The sequence below is a fragment of the Sinohyriopsis cumingii genome, chromosome 4 (assembly GCF_028554795.1).
Source record: "Sinohyriopsis cumingii isolate HCF-2022 chromosome 4, ASM2855479v2, whole genome shotgun sequence".
NCBI classification, from domain to species: domain Eukaryota; kingdom Metazoa; phylum Mollusca; class Bivalvia; order Unionida; family Unionidae; genus Sinohyriopsis; species Sinohyriopsis cumingii.
In genome coordinates, this window is record NC_142964.1 from 24751286 (window position 1) to 24778145 (window position 26860).

General features: G+C 33.4%; 1 protein-coding gene across 5 annotated transcripts in view; it reads left to right on the forward strand.

Annotated features, from left to right (window-relative positions):
• Window positions 1–2205: 2205 nt before the first annotated feature.
• The window catches only part of LOC149800821 (uncharacterized), a 42032-nt gene continuing 17377 nt past the window's right edge, over window positions 2206–26860 (forward strand). The window contains exons 1-3 of one of the 5 annotated variants that reach the window (XM_089954821.1): window positions 2206–2234; window positions 11893–12010; window positions 16147–16239. In XM_089954821.1, coding sequence (XP_089810947.1) covers window positions 11917–12010; window positions 16147–16239 — 187 coding nt within the window. In that variant the 5' untranslated portion in view covers window positions 2206–2234; window positions 11893–11916. Of the gene's footprint in view, window positions 2235–2327; window positions 2505–2678; window positions 3000–11892; window positions 12011–16146; window positions 16240–26860 lie in introns of those variants that run through there. The other 4 variants (XM_089954818.1, XM_089954817.1, XM_089954819.1 and 1 more) reach the window with 4 other exon arrangements.

Here is a 26860-nt window from a genome sequence, read left to right on the forward strand (position 1 = left end):
ACACTACGCTCTCTCTGACAGCTGTCACATATGGAAGGAAATTCCAAAAGACTTCATGTATAAAGCTGAAATATGTATGGCATGCAAATATAAATGTTTGACTAAAATTGGCCATATAAAATTGTGCCTGTTAGGAATCAGGTCACAATTAATAGTTCCAGTTCAGAACCCACAAATGTAGTCCCAGTCTATTTTTAGAGCATTTTTTCCTGTCTCCTTTTGGTGGTGATACAAGAGTTAGATTTAGGCATTACTGGTATGTATTTAAAGGCAATTATTTATTCTTTAGAATATGAGCTTATGGTGTGTTTGTCTGTGTGTTTTGGAAGTGAAAGCAGTGTTCCATTGCACGCTGGTTTGTTTACAGTCCAGCCTTTCAAAAAATGACAGTGAACCTTTGACAAGAACTTCACCGTGAAGTCATCTTTGAAGGTAGTTTAGATTAACATATGATTTGTTTTGATTGTCACATATGATTTGTATTGATTATCACACAGTGGAAAGTTCAGTGCTGAGAAAAAAAAGTAGATAATAAATAATTAAATTAATTGTATTCTATGTCCACTTTTTATTAGCCTGATTTCAGGTACATGTGTATCTGTCCACGGCGGAACATAGCTTGGCAGTTTCCCTCAAAACTGTGAAATCATTCTTGAGTGAAATTCGTCGCCATTGAGAACTATTTAGGAAATATTTTTGTTCATGTGGAATACTGTTGGAACAAAAAGGATATTAAATCGTAATCAGAACAACCTCGGCCTTCGCTATTGTAAAATATATAATGTACTCAGTCAGAGGTTAGTCATCAAACACATAAATTATTCCTATAGTGGGCTCCAACTCACACCCGGACCACAAGGGTTCGTAACAAAGAAAATTAGGAGCATCCGTCCATGAATCAAAGGGGGGGGGGGGGGGGCCGGCAGGCTAATCTATAACAACATTTTACAGGTTAGACCCCCCCCCCCATCCATTTATTCGTGGACTGATACTCCCATGTGTGGATCAACTCAAAAACGAAAGTGTCGTTTCTTGTACAAAAAAAAATATAAAATAAAAGGTATGTGCAAGGTATTTTGAAAAATGCATTTTCAAAGTGTATTTTTAACTTCTTTGGATTTATCACAGTCTCGTTATTACGTATTTATATTTTTTCCCCTAAACCCTAGCTGTCCATAAAATAAATCTAACAATAAAAAAAATCGCCAAAGTAGCAGCCCAGAGGTTTATATCTCGTAAGCCGGTGATCAGTTCTATTAAAATTGCGTATCTTGTGTTTGAAAAATTATGAATTTGTTTCAGGTGTGCCGATTTTAGTCAAAAATTTGCAGTGAGCATTTTTATTAGCCATGAGAATGACGTCACTATAAGTATCTGTACCACGTCCGTCATGCTGGCAATGCATCTTCTTGTTTGGATTACAATTCTGACCGGCTTAATTCAAACCTTAGTTTCAGGCAACGCGCATCAGCTAAAATTTTCCAAAATATCTTAATTTTTGTGTGGAATTGATGCTGTTTCTAAAAATGTATGCGTAGAACAAAAGGATAAAATGCAATTTAAATATTTCGTAGTGCCTCTAATCATCTTATAAAGCACGCTAAAATTAAAATAATGCAGGATATGCAAGATTTGGGGTTTTAATTGACATAAAAACCAATAATTTTGCGCAAGATCTTATCACTTTAACACGGGGTATGGTCACAGGCACTTGATTCCGGGGTAAACTAATGTGTACACTCACTCACCAGTTAATTGGTGAGTGTACACATTAGTTTACCCCGGAATCAAGTGCCTATGGGTATGGTGCAAAAATAGATTTGTTTGATCTACAGGCCTAATGCTAATTTTCGAAAGCATATTAGAGTTATCTTCTCCTTGCTTTTCCATAGGTAACGCTCACCAGCATCGTATTTTCATTGGGAGGGTTTAGAATTTTAAAGAAAAAGGATTTCCCCGAATGTCCTCACTGGCTATACTGGTTATTTAAAAAGGACCATGCATATCTTATGTATTATTCAAAGAACCTTTGATTCCCTTTATTTTGGTGTATGATTGATGGGTGTAATATGGGTTATAGAGTATACAGCTTGGCCTTACTCCAGATGCGTATCTTTCAAAATACTGCTAGCTCCGCTTGGTCATTTGCACTTCCTGGACTTCAGCGGTAAATTGTAATGAAAAAAAAAAAAACACAACAGAGCCGATAACTTAATTTACATTTTATATATTTGGTAATTCATTCATTGTACTTTCAGAAGCTGTTTATGTCTAGTTTGGCAAAAATCGTTTCCTTATTTTGATAACTGCTAAAGAGAGTGTACTTTAAACTAATTCAGGCTGATTTTTTAGCCAAAGGGAACAGTTATATTAGTTAGCTGTGTGCTTAGTCTTAGATCACTTACAATCTCATCAAGTACAATATCCAATGAAATTTACCCCCACAGAACATGAAAGTAACTTGTAGGTTTGCCAACATTCTCTCCACTGTGCATGTTGAAAATGTAAACAACTTCACCTTACACCGACCACTTTCACAGAAGTTCATAGCCAAAAAGGATTCAGGATCGTGCTCGATTCACAGGGGCTCGTATCGTTGCTTAAAATTGACCTGTCATATCTGTACTATATAATAGTATATAGTACATGTATGAAAGGTCAATTTTAAGCAACGATACGAGCCCCTGTGGCTCGATTTATAAAAATAAAAAAATTAGTCCAGACATCCAGACATAAAATAATCGTCACAATTTTAAAAACAAAAAAACGTAAATTTTTACAAGAAAAAAACAAAACACGGGAATACGACCGTACACTCACGATAATGAAAGAAAAAAAGGTACAATTTACGGGTAACCTGTACACAGGTTGACAGGTATGAATCAAGGTGCATGATAAAAACGCACAGGTTGGAATTTCCATTAGAAATGGGTCAAATTTAAATTCTAAGCATCAAACCCAGAGGATAAGCATTCACTGAGAACCCTACAGTTTGTAAAGTGAGTGTAGTAATAATACTAGTAGTAGTATAGTCAAATGTAATGTATGTAATGTAATAAGTGAAAAATGTTACATTATCAACATGAAAAAATGTTACATTATCAACATGAAAAAATGGTATGTGCAGGTACGATGTTTGGTGGAGAGGATTTTTAAAAATGTACAATTTTGATATTGCATTTTGCACACATTAGATGAAGGCATTGAGATAGAACTGAATGCATTGTAATTATGGGGTTGCATGAAAATGTAATAAGACCATGCCAAGTATTAGAGGCTCCTATATTGGTCTTCTTCCATGACTTGGAGTTGTATTACACACATATCTATAACCCTATGGATAATTTGTCTTCCAATCTATACAGTCCCATGACTAGGAGTCCTATTACATGTATATCTGCAATCCTATAATGGCTTCCAGTCAGTAAAGTCCCATGACTGAGTCCTATTACATGCATATCCGTAATCCTATAATGGCTTCCAGTCAGTAAACTCCCATGACTGAGTCCTATTACATGAATATCTGTAATCCTGTAATGGCTTCCAGTCAGTAAAGTCCCATGACTGAGTCCTGTTACATGAATATCTGTAATTCTATAATGGCTTCCAGTCAGTACAGTCCTATGACTGAGTCCTATTACATGCATGTCTGTAATCCTATAATGGCTTCCAGTCAGTACAGTCCTATGACTGAGTCCTATTACATGCATGTCTGTAATCCTATAATGGCTTCCAGTCAGTACAGTCCTATGACTGAGTCTTATTACATGAATATCTGTAATCCTATAATGGCTTCCAGTCAGTAAAGTCCCATGACTGAGTCCTATTACATGCATGTCTGTAATCCTATAATGGCTTCCAGTCAGTAAAGTCCCATGACTGAGTCCTATTACATGCATGTCTGTAATCCTATAATGGCTTACAGTCAGTACAGTCCTATGACTGAGTCCTATTACATGCATGTCTGTAATCCTATAATGGCTTCCAGTCAGTAAAGTCCTGTTACATGCATGTCTGTAATCTTATGGCTTCCAGTCAGTACACTCCCATGACTGAGAGTCATGTTACATGCATGTTTGTAATCCTATAATGGCTTCCAGTCAGTAAGGCCCCATGACTAAGTCCTATTACATGCATGTCTGTAATCCTATGGCTTCCAGTCAGTACAGTCCCATGACTGAGAGTCCTCTTACAAGTATGTCTGTAATCCTATGGCTTCCAGTCAGTACAGTCCCATGACTGAGAGTCCTATTACATGCATGTATGTAATCCTATAATGGCTTCCAGTCAGTACAATCCCATGACTTGGAGTCCTATTACATGCATGTCTGTAATCCTATGGCTTCCAGTCTGTCCAGTCCCATGACTTGGAGTCCTGTTACATGCATGTCTGTAATCCTATGGCTTCCAGTCAGTATAGTCCTATGACAGTGTCCTAGTACATGCATGTCTGTAATCCTATCACCTATCATGGCTTCCAGTCAGTACAGTCCCATGACGTGGAGTCCTATTACATGCATGTCTGTAATCCTATGACTTCCAGTCAGTACAGTCCCATAACTTGGAGTCCTATTACATGCATGTCTGTAATCCTATGGCTTCCAGTCAGTAGAGTCCTATGACTTGGAGTCCTATTATATACATGTCTGTAATCCTATGACTTCCAGTCAGTACAGTCCCATGACTTGGAGTCCTATTACATGCATGTCTGTAATCCTGTGGCTTCCAGTAAGTACAGTCCCGTGACTTGGAGTTCTATTACATGCATGTCTGTCATCCAATGGTTTCCAGTCATTACAGTCCCATGATTGAGAGTCCTATTACATGCATGTCTGTAATCCTATGCCTTCCAGTCAGTACAGTCCCATAACTTGGAGTCCTATTACATGCATGTCTATAATCCTATGGCTTCCAGTCAGTACAGTCCTATTACTTGGAGTCATATTACATCCATGTCTGTAATCCTATGACTTCCAGTCAGTACAGTCCTATGACTTGGAGTCATATTACATCCATGTCTGTAATCCTATAGCTTCCAGTCAGTACAGTCCTATGATTGAGAGTCCTATTACATACATGTCTGTAATCCTATGACTTCCAGTCAGTACAGTCCTATGACTTGGAGTCATATTACATCCATCTCTGTAATCCTATAGCTTCCAGTCAGTACAGTCCCATGACTGAGTCATATTTACATACATGTCTGTAATCCTATGGCTTCCAGTCAGTACAGTCCCATGACTGAGAGTCCTATTACATGCATGTCTGTAATCCTATAATGGCTTCCAGTCAGTATAGTCCTATGACTGAGTCCTATTAAATGCATTTCTGTAATGCTATGACTTCCAGTCAGTAAAGTCACATGACTTGGAGTCCTATTACATGCACATCTATAATCCTATAATGGCTTCCAGTCAGTACAGTCCCATGATTGAGAGTCCAATTACGTGCATGTCTGTAATCCTATGGCTTCCAGTCAGTACAGTCCCATGACTGAGAGTCCTATTAAATGCATTTCTGTAATCCTATAATGGCTTCCAGTCAGTAAAGTCCCATGACTGAAAGTCCTATTACATGTATGTCTATAATCCTATAATGGCTTCCAGTCAGTACACTCCCATATCTGAGTCCTATTACATGCATATCTGTAATCCTTTAATGGCTTCCAGTCAGTAAAGTCCCATGACTGAGTCCTATTACATGTATGTCTGTAATCCTATAATGGCTTCCAGTCAGTAAAGTCCCATGACTGAGTCCTATTACATGAATATCTGTAATCCTGTAATGGCTTCCAATCAGTAAAGTCCCATGACTGAGTCCTATTACATGCATGTCTGTAATCCTATAATTGTTTCCAGTCAGTAAAGTCCGATGACTGAATCCTATTACATGCATGTCTGTAATCCTATAATGGCTTCCAGTCAGTAAAATCCCATTACATGCATGTCTGTAATCCTATGGCTTCCAGTCAGTACAATCCCATGACTGAGAGTCCTATTACATGCATGTTTGTAATCCTATAATGGCTTCCAGTCAGTACAGTCCTATGACTGAGTCCTATTACATGCATGTCTGTAATCCTATAATGGCTTCCAGTCAGTAAAGTCCTATGACATTGTCCTGTCACATGCATGTCTGTAATCCTATAATGGCTTTCAGTCAGTAAAGTCCTATGACAGTGTCCTGTCACATGCATGTCTGTAATCCTATGGCTTCCAGTCAGTAGAGTTCTATGACTTGGAGTCCTATTACATGCATGTCTGTAATCCTGTGGCTTCCAGTAAGTACAGTCCCATGACTTGGAGTTCTATTACATGCATGTCTGTCATCCAATGGTTTCCAGTCATTACAGTCCCATGATTGAGAGTCCTATTACATGCATGTCTGTAATCCTATGGCTTCCAGTCAGTACAGTCCTATGACTGAGTCCTATTACATGCATGTCTGTAATCCTATAATGGCTTCCAGTCAGTAAAGTCCTATGACAGTGTCCTGTCACATGCATGTCCGTAATCCTATAATGGCTTCCAGTAAGTACAGTCCCATGACTGAGAGTCCTATTTAATGCATGCATTTCCTATGGCTTCCAGTCAGTACAGTCCCATGACTTTCAGAGAGTCATATTACACACATGCATTTCCTATGGCTATCAAACTGCTCATATGGAGAGTACAGTTGTTGTCAGTACTTTTAATACAGTAGAACCTTTCTTGAAAGACCACCCCTTCTCCCAAAACATAATGGTCTCTCAAGACATGTATTCCCTCTTGATGGGTCATAACAATATATAATCAGTGTATCTGTGCATTGAGAAACAGTTCTCTCAAGACAGGTGGTCTCATAGCAGTGGTCTTGCAAGACAGGTTTTACTCTATTGAAGAAAACTCCAAAATGTTGGTTATATGGGTCCTAGCAGTATCAAACTAATTATGTCTTTGTTTCTATTTCACTTCTTGTCTGCCCTCCTTTTACCACATGTAGTTATCTGCATATTCTGCCATTCATCTTCCTGTATCGTCAGACCTTCGTTCTGAACACTAGTGATGAGATAATGGAAAGTTCTTAACATCAGCTAAATATCTTAAATATACATTATATTTATGCACAAATGGGAGATGCATTTTATTGTTAGAATGATAACTATTATTGTAGTAGGATGTGTTTCAGTTAGTGTCTGTAGTAAGGGCCTGAAGGTAGATATTAGTTCTTAGCTAATTGTGTTACCCTCTTTAAATAAAGTCATTATTATTATTATTATTAGTGTCTGAAATGGCATTTACTGCAAGACAAGATTGTGGTTCTCTGTAAGAAAATCACAGACTTTAAAAAAACGTATGAACTGATCTGGCAAGATATTTGAGCAGCTCTATACTTTAGAAGAAGGTAGTACCTATCGGTCTGTTGGATGTTATGATTGTCATTAATCATGAATGTTAAACTAATTAATGTGAAACATGCATAGTGATGATGAATATGATACACTTACATGTATTATAGAGTATGTATCCATATGTCTTACTATAATAGATTCTACGGCATGTCGAGTCTGCAAAATGTAGAGAAAGAGATGACACTTGCATAATTTTATGCATATTAGTAGGGCCATAATGACATTCTTTTGTATTTGTTTTACATAGTTATTCATATAATTTTTTGTGGGATATTTGAACACTGGGTTAATTAGTTTTTATCATCTTACAGGGTTGTCATTTGCAGAGACCTGGGATGGTTTAGAAAGCAGGGTATAAGTGAGGTGATTTAATGTACCTGGTGGTCTACATGGGCCACCAATTGAAATATTGGCCTATTACATGGCATAGGTGATGTACATGATATAGAAACTAGCACATTATTTATATTTATATGTCACTTTATGGTAATTGCATCAAATATAAATGTGCCCAACAATAAAACTGATTTATGTCCAGACTGGCTGGGCAAGGTAATTGTCCCCCTTGGTACATATCAATAATGTTCAAAAGCAACTTTGCTGTCATAGTGTGGTTATTTCACTGGAAAGAAACTATGGCAATAACAAATTAACAGATCATGGACATGCACCACTGCACTCTCCCTCTTTCAGGAGTCTGGAATAGAAGCTGTGAGCACATATATGTAGTGTATTTTTACTATACCATTCACATCTGACAATGTTCCATATACAGTTTATTAATTTCAGAGGCTTCTGTCATTTACAAGTAAATTTAATCTGGCTTAGTACCAGAGAGTTACACTGGATGCAATTGCGAGCAATATTACTGTCTCAGCATTTTCATTTGAATGTTTAGTATATGCATAAATGTCAAGTAGTTTATGAGCAGACATTATGTCCCTGCATGCACAAAGTTTGTTGCTCATTATAAAGGGTGTAGTCATGGTACCTGATGGCTCACTACTCAGTAATCCTGAAACTTCCTGTTCCTTACATGTATTTCTTACATGATAGTAAATATGTTACACCCTTTTCACAATCCAGGCCTTTTTTTCCCCGTAAGTAATTTAGTGTCATGTAAGGTCCTGTAACATCACAATTTTCAGATTTATTCGGTGCATTTTACAGATGGTCCCCCATACTTTCAATTAAGAAACGGAATAGGAAAATATCAGACCACACATTTTGTACATTGAACCAATTACAAGGATACACAAAAAGTAGTTTGAGATTTTAAACTTGAAACAAAGTAATTAATAGAATATGGAAAACTAAACTCCTATTGTGGTCCTTAACAAAGTAATTAATAGAATATGGAGAACTAAACTCCTAGTTGTGGTCCTTAACAAAGTAATTAATAGAATATGGAAAACTAAACTCCTAGTTGTGGTCCTTAACAAAGTAATTAATAGAATATGGAAAACTAAACTCCTAGTTGTGGTCCTTAACAAAGTAATTAATAGAATATGGAAAACTAAACTCCTAGTTGTGTCCTTAACAAAGTAATTAATAGAATATGGAAAACTAAACTCCTAGTTGTGGTCCTTATCATGATAGATCAAGAAATAGATAAAGGTACAGAAAGACATATTAGCAGAGAATATGAAAATATTCCAGAGTGAGACCCATCGTTTTGAGGGTTCACTATCATGTTTGTGCCTGAAAATTGTCTCATTATTATTGCCGAAATTATTATTACCAAAATAGATGTAAAGTTTTGTCATAAAAATAGTCTGCTTTTGGCCAGTACAGGCCTTTATTCCTTTATGTACGAATTGATATCGAAGCAGTTGAGAACTGACAAAATGCATTTTATTTGCAAACAGCATGTGCATTAAAACATCTTATGTTCAATTTCTCAGTTGATTTTGTACATTTATGTAATTTTTATTCCCATCCAATCAGTTTTTTAAAATACATTTTGATAGATTTATCTGAATGTGCTTGTGACACTACCTCACATACTGCATAATATTAGTTACAATAATTGTTATAATAAGAAGAAGAACATAAGTAACAGATGATAATAATAATACATGTAATAATAATAATAATGATAATAAAAATAATACAGAGTCATGTTATGGGGAGAATTTGCTGAGGTTCATGTATACACATATTTTTTTATAGTTAATTCATAGCTAAAAATACATGGATAATGTCAATACATATTATGCAAGATTTCGACTATAGACCTGATTCTGGACAAAGAAACTGCCTGTCTGTTTTGTGACCATTATGCATTGACCCGTTCATGTTTAAATTCAAGGGATTCTATGTCCGAGTAGAGATGCCTTTGTTTGATTTATACTCAGCAATGTCACGACCGGGAATCCGTGTGCGACAGGTAAGAGAGAAATTACCCCAGTGCAGTTTTCAAAGAGACCAAGCCTTATCTAATCGGAACTGAGAGATTCAAATCTAGGGTGCAGTCTCAATAAGCGATTTGTTCAGACTAAGTCCATTGTTCTGATTAGTGCAAGTTTGGACATTAGCAAGAGTACATCATAGAGAAGTTGTGAGACACTAGGTTGTGCTCAGAGTGCTGAAATGGTGCACTCATTAGAAAGGCAATTAATGACTTAATGGAAATTCTAAGTTTAGATTGAGAATGAAGGCTTCTTGAGGAAGCTTTCCAGGTGAGAGGTGACACCTGTGAATCAGAGAGAAGAAAGACATGTTGAGAAAACGTGGGAGGTCTATTGTGAGGTAAGCAATTTGGGTGGAGGCACAGTACCGGAAGAAGCATGGAAGAGAGTTCTGGAAGTGCAAGCAAACCACAGAGTGGAGGTTACCAGATGTACCAAGGGAGATAAACGAGAGGCAGACAGATGAGTAGCAGAATCAACACTGAGGGGGAACACACTCTCTTAAGACTTTTATTTCATATAGGGATAGTAATTGGCAACTGTGGTTACGTCAATGTTTGTGTTTGTCAAAAGAAATTAGGTTGAGAAGCTGTCAATGAAATAGTTGAATAAGTTGATATTTTATTAAATTGTTATACCTTTCACCTTGAGTCTTTTATACACCTAGACCGTCGGCATTGTTGGCTGGGGGCTTGTAGCTATCTAACATTTTAATTGTCCGCCTTCTGTGGTGTTAGAAATACCAGTAATACCATATGAGGCCTGTGACATACAATAATAATAATAATAATAATAATAATAATAATACAATAATAATAATAATTATAACAATACCCCTTTTCTTCACTAGCTGAAGATAATAATATATACTAGGTGAGCTGCATGTACCATAAACTCTGTAACGGTGAAGTACAAACTGTAGTGAAATACAATTACTGACTGTACAAAGTCAAGTTTCTCATTGTTAAACCATTGGGATGTATTGTCAGGATGCAAACATTTTAAAAAACCTGTCTCAGTTGTTTTGCATAAGTGATAAGTGTATTGCATATATTTATGAATACATAGAATCATTGCAATTCTTATGGAATTTTAAAACTAAGGCTCAAAGCCAGAAGTTTTTACATCTTTCATTTCAGTGTCAGCAAACCTAAATAACATTCTGTATTCTCTGTGTAATGGTCTCCCATTTCAGTGTCATTAAGCCTAAATGACATTCTGTGTAATATTTCAGGTCTTCCATTTCAGTGTCATTAAGCCTAAATGACATTCTGTGTAATATTTCAGGTCTCCCATTTCAGTGTCATTAAGCCTAAATGACATTCTGTGTAATATTTCAGGTATTCCATTTCAGTGTCATTAAGCCTAAATGACATTCTGTGTAATATTTCAGGTCTCCCATTTCAGTGTCATTAAGCCTAAATGACATTCTGTGTAATATTTCAGGTCTTCCATTTCATTGTCAGTAAGCCTAAATAATATTCTCTATGTAATATTTCTTATCAATAACCGGTATGCCAATACTTGTTTGTTCTGAATGCATATAATTATTGTCTGACATGCTACCTGACACCATAGAAAAACTGACATGCTACCTGACACCATAGAAAAACTGACATGCTACCTGACACCATAGAAAAACTGACATGTTACCTGACATCATAGAAAAACTGACATGTTACCTGACATCATAGAAAAACTGACATACTACGTGACATCATAGAGAAACTGACATGCTACCTGACATCATAGAAAAACTTACATGCTACCTGACATCATAGAGAAACTGACATGCTACCTGACATCATAGATAAACTGGCATGCTACATGACATCATAGAGAAACTGACATGCTACCTGACATCATAGAGAAACTGGCATGCTACCTGACATATAGAAAAACTTACATCCTACCTGACATCATAGAGAAACTGACATGATACCTGACATAGATAAACTGACTTGTTACCTGACATCATAGAATAGCTGACAGGCTAATTGACATTGTTAATCCAACCTTTTCCATTCTCATTGAAATTATAGCTTTATTAAGAGTCTATTGCTAAAATTAATGTGCTTTTTGCTTTTTCAGATTTGATTAACAGGGAATTACATAATGGCTGATTTTCTGGGTATGGCTTTCATACCTTACTATAAACACCTCATGGAATTACTGGAAACAAATGAAGAGTTGAAGAAAACAAGCAAAGGTGATATGTTAATATAATGTATCATGCTCCATCTTAGTTTCTGTAATATATTTATGAATCCATTTTTTTCTGATATTGTCAGCAATCATCTCTCATTTTTTAAACATTTTCCTATATGTGTCATTCTGTTCCTATCAGACTCCATCATATTTTACTTAATGTCTGTACTTTGGACTTAAAACATTATTATTTGGGTAAAGTTCATGAGGCAAAGTATGTCATAAAAAGTGCAGATAAACGACAGACAGATGGTACTAATTCACTTCCCACAGTAAACCTGAGAAAACCATATGAGCCATGGCATTTTCAGGATGTATGTGTGTTTGAAGCATACTTTCAGTACCGCACCAAAGAGTCAGGTGCTATCAGTAATGAGTCTTTCAAATTCACTTTGTAAATGGACTGAAATTCTTCCAATAAAACAGTGTCTCGGTTTTTTTTAAATTTATACCTCAGATAACTCTTCAAAAGTTTCTTTTTACTTAAATCTTACTTTCATTAACAACTAATCCTGGCTATCCAAGCCCATATATACTCTATTTTATCTTCACCCTTTTCTAGACTGTTCCAAATCATTGTGTGTTGTGATTTGAAGTTTTTATGTAGCTTTAACAATTGTATTGTCATATCACTAAGAAATCTGCAGTGTGGCAGTTTATAATTATGTCTAGCACTGAGGCATTGTGCCACAGACATGTAGCATCATGTCCCACCCAGTCACCTTTTCCTAACACCAGGGTATAGTGTATATCCATCTTGAAGAGCTATCTCATTTAATGTATATACTTGTAGAAGAGCTATCTCCCTTTAGAGGTAAATAAAGGGAGGTGAATAACGTATTATGTAGGGGGCAACAATTGCAATTTTGACTGACTTTCCTGGCTAGGATATAGTGACAAAATGTCCTCAACAATTTTAATTTCTTTTGTTCTATGTAAAATTTGCGCAAAGAAAAAAGAAAATTAACTTGCTTTGCAATTAGTTTTATTTGTCTGGGTTAGTTGGGCTTGGGATTTTCATCCCAGGCATATGTTAGATTTATTTTCATACCCGGCATATCTTAGATTTATTTTTGAGACTGATTTAACACATATAGTTAAGAGGTAATGAGACATCAAACCTGAATTTCCGTGAAAATCTGAATGTTCTAGATGGGTTTAAGTAGCTGCCTCCTCTCTTGAGGTTTGACATGGATTGAGAAATGTTCTTTTCGGTTACTTCTAATCAAAAAGAAGAATGTGTGCCCTTAACTCATTTGGCCCCAATTCCGTCTGTAGGTGTGATCCAGTTTCTGCATTCATTGGTCGATCCCACCTGTAGTCATGGTTTGTTTACTGTATTCAGTGGCCCAGCCCATCTCTAGTCGTGATGAATGTGTGTTTGATAGTGTCTCTGATTGGTTACAAATGGTTTTTTTAAAAGAACTAAACAACTATTAAACCAATCAGAAATGATTTTAATTTCATTTGTGGAAATTTTAATTGTTTAAAAGCCAAGGTTTACTGTTCGAGAGCAGTTTCACTAAACGTGTTCTGTTCATGAAAAATCGTAAATGATGGTGGACGTAAGAGTGATTTTTGATGAGAGCAAAAATGAGGAGTTTGTCTGGTTTGATCCTGAAATATTGAGCAAGCTGAGGAAAGATATGTTTGGCAGTTGGATATTTTGCAAGATTTAGATTCGGACATAGAAATTTCTGAGATTGAATTGTCAGAAGATGAAGATACTGACAGCGATGATGATAAAGTTCTTGTGGATAAATGTTGCACATACTTTTGAAGATAGTATATAAATAAGTTGTAAAAGACTTGGACAAATAGGAAAAAAAATACATCACTGTGTAGACAAATTCATTCGGAATAATTGGTGAAACATTCGTGGATTTTAATTGGATATGAGAAGAGAAATTTAGGTAAGAGTGAATGCATGTGCACAATGTTTTCAAAAATTTTCAAACAGGTAAAAACTGGGCACAAGCAGTTAGACACAGCTTAGTGCTTCTGGCGCATTGCAGCAGAGATACTGATAACAGTGCTGGGGCTGAATGAGTTAAGGACATGTATGGGCATTACATTGAATACTGTATTCACAGGAAACAACAATTTCATAGCCCCTCTAGCCCAGACAAGTTAAAATCATTGTTGAGCTAGTGAAATTTCACATACATAGCCTAATTTTTATGTGCACAAAGAACAACTACAATTCAATTTGGAGACCATTTTTTCGTATCCTTGCAGGGCTTGAAGGTCCATATCTGAATAGGGCAAGTTACTAATTCATCTAGTTGAGATAAATATAATTGGTGTCATATACCCACTTGACCTTGTGTACACCATGTTATCGTTTTCAGACAAACAGAACAGTATTGTATTGTATTATATTGTATTGTACAAACTGTGATGCTGACGCTATCAATGTGTACAAAGAATACACAATGATAAGAAAAAAACCAGATTTAGTAGATTAAATAAATTAAAAGATGTTTTATTTTCATTATGTCCTCTAATTATTGGAGATTGGCAGTTTTTGGCTAAGCAGAAAATTGTTTTACTACTCTGCTTAATAAAAACAATATAAAAAAAACATTCAAAAGTAACTAACCTCTGTTCATTCTTGTAATTTACACCTTGCATTTCCTTTCCTGGTTTTAATAAAATTAGAATCTCCACTCATGAAATGTTAAGGTAATTTATTATCGTCTTGTTTATTCTCATTCATCTTTTAATTTGCATATTTTGTAATTTTTCTACTTCTCACTATTACATTTTTTTTATTATTCATTCCTTTGTTCAGTCATTTTATTCTTACATCTACTCTTTTATTTACTCACTTATCTATCATTTCTCTGTTTCATTGTGCATTCCATTTAAGTTTAAGATTGATGGTGAAATTAGAACTAAACAAATTAGGCATTTTCAATAATAATTATTTTGTATAGAAAGAACAAATCATAGAAAAATCTTAAAGTAACATGGTTATAATTAATTTGGTACAGCTGTTGTGGAGGAATTGTTGAAGATTGTTTGAATTGTTTCCAAATGAAAAAGTATATGCAATTTAAAACAAAACTTCTCATGCAATAATTTTTTGTCAGGAATAAAATCATTTTATGTATAAAAATTGACATCAAACAGCGAATTTGTCAACAAAATCAGTACAGTATTTTAAAAGAATACAAGTCATTACTGTTTGCTAAGAAAAATTAATGCATACAATTTCAATTTTACATTCTTGTGTTTTTCAGTATTTCAATATTCAAGTCACACACTTAATATAGAGAGAGGTAGATATGAAGTTGACAGTTTAAAAAGTATCTAAAGATAACTTACCATCTGTTGATAAAAAATATTATGCATATTTTTGTTTGTAAAATTTACCAAGATATTTAAGAAAAAAATATTGAGAAAAATGTTGGGGTGCATGTGCAGCTAAAAAAATATACAGATTGACACCATCTCCATGTCCACATTTTGTGTACTGTTTATTAGCTGGACAAGAAACTGTTCTTAATGTCTGACAGTTATACTATAAGTGTATTATACTCCAATATATTAACCTTTTTTGTATGTATTATAGGCAGTGGCCTAAATATTGAAATAAACATTTAAAATTTGATTTCCTTTTGTAGGGAAGTGACATTGTAGCTACCCTTTCAATTGTATAACAGAACGACATTCTATCAGACTTTCACAGATTGTCAATAGGGGTCAAGACATTCTCCATGCAGGCTATTTTTAGGTATTAGGTTATTATACATTGCATCACATCCTTCTAAAATCTAACTACCCCTATAGTTGTCCCCTGTATTTATCCTTTTGAATGCTTTTCTTTCTTGTGCTTTGATACTTCAATCCCATTATTCTTTCCATCCATTCTACCTGTTAGCTAGTGATTTAGGAGAAATTTTGTTATTAAAATATCTTCCAAAATGTATGCATTGTAGAAACATGTCCCGCAAAATGAAACAAATTTACTGCACCAGTGAATCATTGTGACCAGCTTGTGAACAAGATTAAAAGCCACAACTATATATCCAAAGCATTATTTTAAGCTATCTTTGTTATGTTGCTGTCAGAATGAATTCATCTTCTCAAAGAAGTGCTTTCATAGAATATTTATTTTGTAAAATCTTCCAGGTATTTTCAAGCAGATGGCATGGGCAGCTGGCGGGGCTGCAGTTGGGGGCATTGTAGGGGGGCCACCAGGTGCCCTTTTTGGTAGTATTGCTGGTATGTAATTTAGAATCTTTGAGACACAGATATGCTTTTAGTAACCTTCATGTGTTGACTTTAATTAGATTAGATATGATGGTCATGTCACTTTAATTAGATGTCATGGTCACGTCACTTTAATTGGATACCATCGTCGTGTCACTTTAATTAGATGTCATGGTCATGTCACTTTAATTAGATTTCATGGTCACGTCACTTTAATTAGATATCATGGTCCTGGCACTTTAATTAGATGTCATGGTCATGTCACTTTAATTAGATGTCATGGTCACGTCACTTTAATTGGATACCATCGTCATGTCACTTTAATTAGATGTCATGGTCATGTCACTTTAATTAGATTTCATGGTCACGTCACTTTAATTAGATATCATGGTCCAGGCACTTTAATTAGATGTCATGGTCATGTCACTTTAAAAAGATATGGTCATGTTACTTTAATTAGATGTAATGGTCATGTTGCTTTAATTATATGTCATGGTCATGTCACTTTAATTAGATGTCATGGTCATGTCACTTTAATTAGATATGGTCATGTCACTTAAAGTAGATGTCATGGTCATCTTGCCTGCGTGGGTTTGAGTCTAAGATTCGGCCAATGTGGGTATGTGAGAAAGCTTGCCAGTAGCTTCTCGTGGGTCAGTGGTTCTTCCTGTGGTTATCCTGGGTTCTTCCTCCACCATTAATACTGGCCGCCATGCATAACCTATCATGTGATGAAAAATGACGTTAAACCCCACAACAAGAACAACAACATGGTCATGTTGCTTTAATTAGATATCATGGTCATGTCACTTTAATTAGATGTCATGGTCATGTCACTTTAATTAGATATCATGGTCATGTTACTTTAATTAGATGTAATGGTCATGTTGCTTTAATTATATGTCATGGTCATGTCACTTTAATTAGATGTCATGGTCATGTCACTTTAATTAGATATCATGGTCATGTTACTTTAGTTATATGTCATGGTCATGTCACTTTAATTAGATGTCATGGTCATGTCACTTTAATTAGATGTCATGGTCATGTCACTTTAATTAGATATCATGGTCATGTCACTTTAATTAGATGTCATGGTCATGTCACTTTAATTAGATATCATGGTCATGTTACTTTAATTAGATGTCATGGTCATGTCACTTTAATTAGATGTCATGGTCATGTTGCTTTAGTTATATGTCATGGTCATGTCACTTTAATTAGATGTCATGGTCATGTCACTTTAATTAGATGTCATCGTTGTGACACTTTTATTAGATATGGTCATGTCACTTTAATTAGATATCATGGTCATGTTGCTTTAATTAGATGTCATGGTCATGTCACTTTAATTAGATACGGTCATGTCACTTTAATTAGATGTCATGGTCATGTCACTTTAATTAGATGTCATCGTCATGTGTGTACATACATGTAATGTGTATGCACGCATATAAAGTATACATATATTTAAAGTGTGTACATACAAATAAAGTGTACATATATGTAAAATGTAAACATCCATGTAAAGTGTATGCACATGAAAAGTTTGTACATATGTGTACGTTGTTGTTGTTGGGTTTAACTCCATTTTTCAGCACAAGATAGGCTATATGTGGTGGTCAGTATAAATGGTGGACGAAGAACCTGGGAAAACCCTGGAAAGAACCACCAACCCACGAGAAGCTACTGGCAAGTTTTATTACATACTCACATTTGCCAAGCCCAAGACTCAAACCCATGCACACAGGTGAGATGCAGTGATCTGTAACAATGAGTGCTTTAGACCACTCGGGGCCCCAGTGTAAAGTGTATATAGTTACATGTGAAGTGTTTGCATGTTAGTGTATACATATATGTAAAGTGTATGTACATGTAATGTGTGTATGTACATGTAATGTGTGTATGTACATGTAATGTGTGTATGTACATGTATAGTGTGTACATATATATAAGGTGTTTACATACATGTAAAGCATATGTACATGTAAAGTGTATGTACATATAAAGTGTGTACATATGTGTAAAGTGTGTACATACATGTAATATATACATATGTAGTGTGTGCATGCATGTAAAGTGTGTACATGTAAAGTGTCTACATGCATGTAAAGTGTGTACATACATATCATGTGACTATTGTGACTGTACAGTGATAAAGGCCATTGGTTGCAAATACAAATTATTACAGCATACCCTTATGTTAAGGACCTTCATTACAACACTTTATGTTTAAAGGTATGGTAATGTATTCATTTTATTAGGTGGTAGCAAAGTTAATTAATGTACTTTGTTATAAGATAGAATAGTTATAAAGTGGTATACTCGGTCGTAATGAGGGAATACTGAATAACGGCTGTTTTTAGTGGTGAATATGTTTGTGTGTGAGAGAAACAGAGAATGGAGGTTAGTTGCAAATGTTTCTTAAATTAGTAGCTGATAATTGCCATTGAGAGCAATATGTAGAATACAGTTTACATTTAAGTTAAATCCGGGAGAAGGGGGAATACAATTTACATTTAAGTAAAATCCGGGAGAAGGGGGAATACAATTTACATTTAAGTAAAATCCGGGAGAAGGGGAATACAGTTTACATTTAATTAAATTGAGGGAGAATGGATAATAGTTTACATTTAAGTTAAATCAGGGAGAAGGGGGAATACAATTTACATTTAAGTAAAATCCGGGAGAAGGGGGAATACAGTTTACATTTAATTAAATTGAGGGAGAAGGGATAATACAGTTTACATTTAAGTAAATTAAGGTTGAAGGGGGAATACAGTTTACATTTAAATAAAATCAGGGAGAAGGGGGAATACAATTTACATTTAAGTAAATTGAGGGAGAAGGGAGAATGCATTTTACATTTAATTAAATTGAGGGAGAAGGGATAATACAGTTTACATTTAAGTAAATTAAGGTTGAAGGGGGAATACAGTTTACATTTAAATAAAATCAGGGAGAAGGGGGAATACAGTTCACATTTAAGTAAAATCCGGGAGAAGGGGGAATACAGTTTACATTTAATTAAATTGAGAGAGAAGGGATAATACAGTTTACATTTAAGTAAATTAAGGTTGAAGGGGGGATACAGTTTACATTTAAATAAAATCAGGGAGAAGGGGAAATGCAATTTACATTTAAGTAAAATGAGGGAGAAGGGGGAATACAGTTTACATTTAATTAAATTGAGAGAGAAGGGATAATACAGTTTACATTTAAGTAAATTAAGGTTGAAGGGGGAATACAGTTTACATTTAAATAAAATCAGGGAGAAGGGGGAATACAGTTCACATTTAAGTAAAATCCGGGAGAAGGGGGAATACAGTTTACATTTAATTAAATTGAGAGAGAAGGGATAATACAGTTTACATTTAAGTAAATTAAGGTTGAAGGGGGAATACAGTTTACATTTAAATAAAATCAGGGAGAAAAGGGAATACAGTTTACATTTAAGTAAATTGAGGGAGAAGGGGGAATGCATTTTACATTTAAGTAAAATGAGGGAGAAGGGGGAATACATTTTGCATTTAAGTAAATTGAGGGAGAAGGGGGAATACATTTTACATTTAAGTAAATTGAGGGAGAAGGGGGAATGCATTTTACATTTATGTAAAATGAGGGAGAAGGGGGAATACATTTTACATTTAAGTAAAATGAGGGAGAAGGGGGAATACAGTTTACATTTAAGTAAATTGAGGGAGAAGGGGGAATGCATTTTACATTTAAGAAAAATGAGGGAGAAGGGGGAATACATTTTACATTTAAGTAAAATGAGGGAGAAGGGGGAATACAGAGAGGAAGATGATGGAGTCTTGGTTAAAGGAGTGAGATGTATCATCAGGGAATGACAATGTGAACGTGAAGGTTATGCAGGAACACGTCTGTATTTAAGGAAACCTTTACGCATTTTGAGAGAGAGTTAACCACAAAGTAAACATTGAGGAACGTCATTTTTAAGTTGTGTTATGTATATCGATATTTTTGTTAATCCTGGTACATGATTTTATTTAATTTTTATAATTTTTATTCATCATTGTAAACTGTATAAAATATTTTTGAATTAAATTTGTGTATGTTTCGGATTATTGAACGTTAAGAACACAAATTGCTATAGATGTTAATGTATATGTTAACAATTATTTAATAATAATCATTAATAATAAGACCTAAAATGGTGCCTATGGCTTAATTTCTCAGTGATTGATGGGATTTCGATGTTTCAAGAATAATTCTGTAACTAACAATTGGTTGCACTAGGTCACATCAATAGGCCCAGTTGGATGCAAAATAAGTAGTGTATGCTGTCACGTGGAGTCTGTTGTGAGATACAGTTATATGGTGTATATAAGGAGAAAATTAAGCATTCAGATTCATTCAGATTTTTGGAATCATTCATACTTACTGTGTTCCTGTTGTAAGTCTGATGACATGTGTTATGTTTTACATAGTTATTATTGGAGAAGATAAACACTTGTTTGGACTGTTCACTGGAAATAGAAAGTGCCCATTATTTGGACTATGATATATTATTCTGGAACTGTTATAAATTATTTGAAGGAATTCTGGACAACACCATCTTGATAATGTCATGGTTCTTGGAGGATAAGTACATTCATGGTATTGAAATTTATAAGGAACTTTTCATTCATAGACCTTTATAAAGACTAATTTTGATTCACTTCATTATACTGTAAGTTCCTCTCACATTTTTCATTTATAACTTTGATAATTAAATTGTTTGTTAAGTTTTATCAAACTTGTCGGTTTCACTTCTTTTCTGTTACTTAAGTTTGTGACAGTAGATTCTTGACAGGTTGTCATGTTGTATTTTACAATTATAAATATTTGCAATTTTAGTCACAGATTTTATTTTGAAAGGAAATGCTATGTTATTTCACTTTAGAAAAATAAATCCGCTATTCTGGATCTAGATTTATATCCCTGCAGTAATGATGAAATAACATACCTGCAGCCAGCATGGAAATAAAATTGTATTGCATTCATGATTTTATGATGTGTCAGATGAAGTACAACAATGAAATTTCAGCTCCTTACAAGAGAAAAAGAGGGAGAGAAGGGTGAGCTAAATGCAATCTTTGTGTTTTATTGCCAAATACTGGATACTTATTTAGACACAATTTTCTGACAACTACATTTAACAACACTGTAGTTTTGAAACACTTGTTTGGTGTATAGTTGCTCACAAAAATGTAACAAACATTAAATGCATATATAATATAATCCATTAAAAAAAAACAGAATACATTTGATATAATTCATTAAAATTAAAACAGAATACATTTGATATAATCCATTAAAAAAAACCAGAATACATTTCATATAATTCATTAAAATTAAAATATAGAATACATTTGATATAATCCATTAAAATAAAAACATATAATACATTTGATAAAATCCATTAAAATAAAAACATAGATTACATTGATATAATCCATTAAAATGAAAACATAGAATACATTTGATATAATCCATTAAAATAAAAAATAAAATACATTTGATAAAATCCATTAAAATTAAAACATAGAATACATTTGATATAATCCATTAAAATAAAAACATAAAATACATTTGATAAAATCCATTAAAATAAAAACATATAATACATTTGATAAAATCCATTAAAATAAAAACATAGATTACATTGATATAATCCATTAAAATAAAAACATAGAATACATTGATATAATCCATTAAAATAAAAACATAGAATAAATTTGATAAAATCCATTAAAATTAAAACATAGAATACATTTGATATAATTCATTAAAATTAAAACATAGAATACATTTGATATAATCCATTAAAATAAAAACATAGAATACATTGATATAATCCATTAAAATAAAAAATAAAATACATTTGATAAAATCCATTAAAATTAAAACATAGAATAAATTTGATATAATCCATTAAAATAAAAATATAGAATACATTTGATATAATCCATTAAAATTAAAACATAGAATACATTGATATAATCCATTAAAATAAAAATATAGAATACATTTGATATAATCCATTAAAATTAAAACATAGAATACATTGATATAATTCATTAAAATAAAAACATAGAATACATTGATATAATCCATTAAAATAAAAACATAGAATACATTGATATAATCCATTAAAATGAAAACATAGAATACATTTTATATAATCCATTAAAATAAAAACAGATAATACATTTGATAAAATCCATTAAAAGAAAAACATAGAATACATTTGATATATTCCATTAAAATAAAAACATAGAACACATTTGATATAATCCATTAAAATAAAAACATAGAATACATTTGATATAATCCATTAAAATTAAAACATAGAATACATTTGATATAATCCATTAAAATTAAAACATAGAATACATTTTATATAATCCATTAAAATAAAAACAGAATACATTTGAATTAATCCATTAAAATAAAAAAATTGAATACATTTGATGTAATTCATTAAAATAAAAACATCGAATACATTTAATATAATCCATGAAAATAAAAGCATAGAATACGTTCTCTCATTTCCCACACAAACTTAAAACAAATGCATTCAATAGTCTCTCTTTTCCCACACTCAGTTGAACCAAAAACATGATGTCATAGAACACATTCACTGTGAATAAATACGTACATATAAAGTATGTGTATATACTGTTTCACCTGATACAGTTTAAATCAGTTTAAACACAGAATACAAAATTGCAAATTTAAACAATCATCAGTCAGGTTTATTAACCATGTTTCTCTTGCAGTCATTGTAGCTGGTTGGTATGTTGGTTTTTATTAAGCCTTTCGATACTTTATTGGCTGTATCTTCCTTGGGAAATGAATATTCCTCCAGCATTGTTCCCTCTAATCTTCTAGATAAATTTTAGATGCATTTGAAATGCATTTATTGAAAACTGTAGATGATAAAAATTAATACTTTTAAAAAGATACATGCATGTATAAAATGCCAAGACAGTACATAACTATATATTATTTAAAAAACAAAAGGTAAATGATAAAATATTTAACAATCAATAATATACATTGAGATACAAAAGAAATGTATAAATTGTAAATGTAATTGATAATGGGTAAATTATGAGAATTGAGATTAAATACAGACATGAAAGTTATGCATGAATTGTACACATGGAGTTCATAAGGGATGTACAGTGAGAATTGAGATTAAATACAGACATGAAAGAAATGCATGAATTGTACACATGGGGTTCATAAGGGATGTACTGTGAGAATTGAGATGAAATACAGACATGAAAGAAATGCATGAATTGTACACATGGAGTTCATAATGGATGTACAGTGAGAATTGAACTTAAATACAGACTTGAAAGAAATGCATGAATTGTACACACTGAGTTCATAAGGGATGTACAGTGAGAATTGAACTTAAATACAGACATGAAAGAAATGCATGAATTGTACACATGAAGTTCATAAGGGATGTACAGTGAGAATTGAACTTAAATACAGACATGAAAGAAATGCATGAATTGTACACATGGATTTCATAAGGGATGTACAGTGAGAATTGAGATTAAATACAGACTTGAAAGAAATGCTTGAATTGTACACATGGAGTTCATAAGGGATGTACACTGAGAATTGAGATTAAAAACAGACATGAAAGAAATGCATGAATTGTACACACTGAGTTCATAAGGGATGTACAGTGAGAATTGAGATTAAATACAGACATGAAAGAAATGCATGAATTGTACACATGGGGTTCATAAGGGATGTACAGTGAGAATTGAGATGAAATACAGACATGAAAGAAATGCATGAATTGTACACATGGAGTTCATAATGGATGTACAGTGAGAATTGAACTTAAATACAGACTTGAAAGAAATGCATGAATTGTACACATGGAGTTCATAAGGGATGTACAGTGAGAATTGAACTTAAATACAGACATGAAAGAATGCATGAATTGTACACATGGAGTTCATAAGGGATGTACAGTGAGAATTGAACTTAAATACAGACATGAAAGAAATGCATGAATTGTACACATGGATTTCATAAGGTATGTACAGTGAGAATTGAGATTAAATACAGACTTGAAAGAAATGCTTGAATTGTACACATGGAGTTCATAAGGGATGTACAGTGAGAATTGAGATTAAATACAGACATGAAAGAAATGCATGAATTGTACACACTGAGTTCATAAGGGATGTACAGTGAGAATTGAACTTAAATACAGACATGAAAGAAATGCATGAATTGTACACATGAAGTTCATAAGGGATGTACAGTGAGAATTGAGATTAAATACAGACATGAAAGAAATGCATGAATTGTACACATGAAGTTCATAAGGGATGTACAGTGAGAATTGATATTAAATACAGAAATGAAAGAAATGCTTGAATTGTACACATAGAGTTCATAAAGGATATAAAGTGAGAATTGAGATTAAATACAGACATGAAAGTTATGCATGAATTGTAAACATGGAGTTCATAAAGGATGTGCAAAGCGAATGAAGCTTAAATAAAAAACCAGAGAAATGCATGGAGGTTTAATTCTAAGACGATTAATGATGAGATTTAAATATGAACAGAAATGTAAACAAAAAATAAGTATTTTGAAATGCATTTTAGCAGGAATACATAAATATTTCATGGTCTATGGTTCAAATCAGACAATATTTACAGTTGTCATGGTTTCTGTTTCTTGGTCTGCAGTTCATGCTTTCTGATATCCCTTTGTTTACAGTTTCCGTGGATATGTTGCAAGATATTACAGAAAAGTTTACCATGAGACATAGAATATCTGTAGTTATTTGGAGATAAAAAGGTCAAAGGTTATAGTTGCAGGATGTTAAGTCAATTAGTTGAAGACCAGAGGAGCATATACAGGGGTCACAGACCAGGTGAAGTGGGCAACTAAGTCACCTAACAAATTTAAACTGCGCCTTATTCTGTTATAAAAGTGAAAATGACTTCACCCGGTGAATTTTTAGAGGAAAGTTCAGTTAATGTCCTTTTTGAGATGCTCCCTCACCTTGACTGGGTTAGTTACAGTGTTGTTTTGGTTGGGTTAGTTACAGTGTTGTTATAGCTGGGTTAGTTACAGTGTTGTTATAGCTGGGTTAGTTACAGTGTTGTTATGGATGGGTTAGTTACAGCGTTGTTATAGCTGGGTTAGTTACAGTGTTGTTATGGATCAGTTTGAAATGTAGGCTTCAAGCCACACATAGATGGTGTTGATATCAATTGCACTGACAAACTCTTGCACATTCACAGGCATGTGTTTTGATAGCTGATTGACGATTAACCATTATCCAAGTAAGTAAGCAACTAGGCATTTTACTGCCCATTTTCCACCATTTATCCTTTGATAATAAAAACATACAAGCTTGTGTTTTGAAACTTAAACTTATGTAAATAGCAATTTGTGTTTTAAGAATAGAATTTGTAACAAGAATATTTTAACTGCCATGTGTACATTAATTTGCTCATTAAAATCAGTTTGGCACTGTAAGTGAACCTGTAAAAAATAATGGAGGGCATCGACAAATCTAGGAAGTATTGCTTTATTAGATTTTTTTCTTTTGATAAACCAATGGACAAATATATTCAAGAAAATACATAATTCATAGAAAGCAGAGTCTATATATTACATTATTGAAGATTTAGGTTTAAATGCTACTATGTAGGTCAGAAACAATGTGGAACAATGCTAGGTCATGGAATTCTCAAGATGCTGTAAGGTCAAGGTCGTATTCCGAGTTCACTCATTTTTGTGAAAATACGAAGAAAAAAAACAAACGGCAAAGCAAATACTATTTAACCAATGCCTAACCTTACAACAAGCACATATAAAACCTTATATTTACAATCCTATCAATGGACTGTTGTAATGAAACTATTAGGTGAGTGGTTACATTAAGAAAATCCCTCTTTAAAAGCAGATGCACTTGCATGTTGGCTGTCGATTTGGTTGAAAAAAGTGTTTTAGTTCATTCATGTACTGACTTTAATTCTTCACTGTCTTGTCTATGAACAGATACAGGAAAGTTTTATTGGCAACAAAGAAATTAGGACAAACAGTACGATCTGAAAGATGTGTGCATTTGCTTTCATGTACGTGGTACAGGGGTTGTTTCAAATAAGCTTAGAAATCTTTTCAACTGCCATTTTATTGTGAACTTTTAGAAAGTAAAAAGAACAATTCTTGATTATGGGTAGTTGGTTAAGCATTTGTGCTAACTTGCAATTACAATATTGTAATCTAGTTACTCAGTTAAAATTCATTACAATGTATAGCTTCTGTTGTTCTCTTTTTAAGTCATATTGCCAAAACACACTGCATATGAATATGATAGTTATTAAACGTGTACAAAATGTTTTTATAATATAAATAAAACTCTACTTAAAAATAAATTATTGTTTAAAACCAATGTTAAATACAAATATGCATACTGGGAGACAGAAGGCATAATTCAAAAAAGAGAAAAAAAAACAACACACAGACACACACACACACACACACACACATATATATATATATATATATATATATATATATATATATATATATATATATATATATATATATATTATTTTTTTGCATGTCTTGC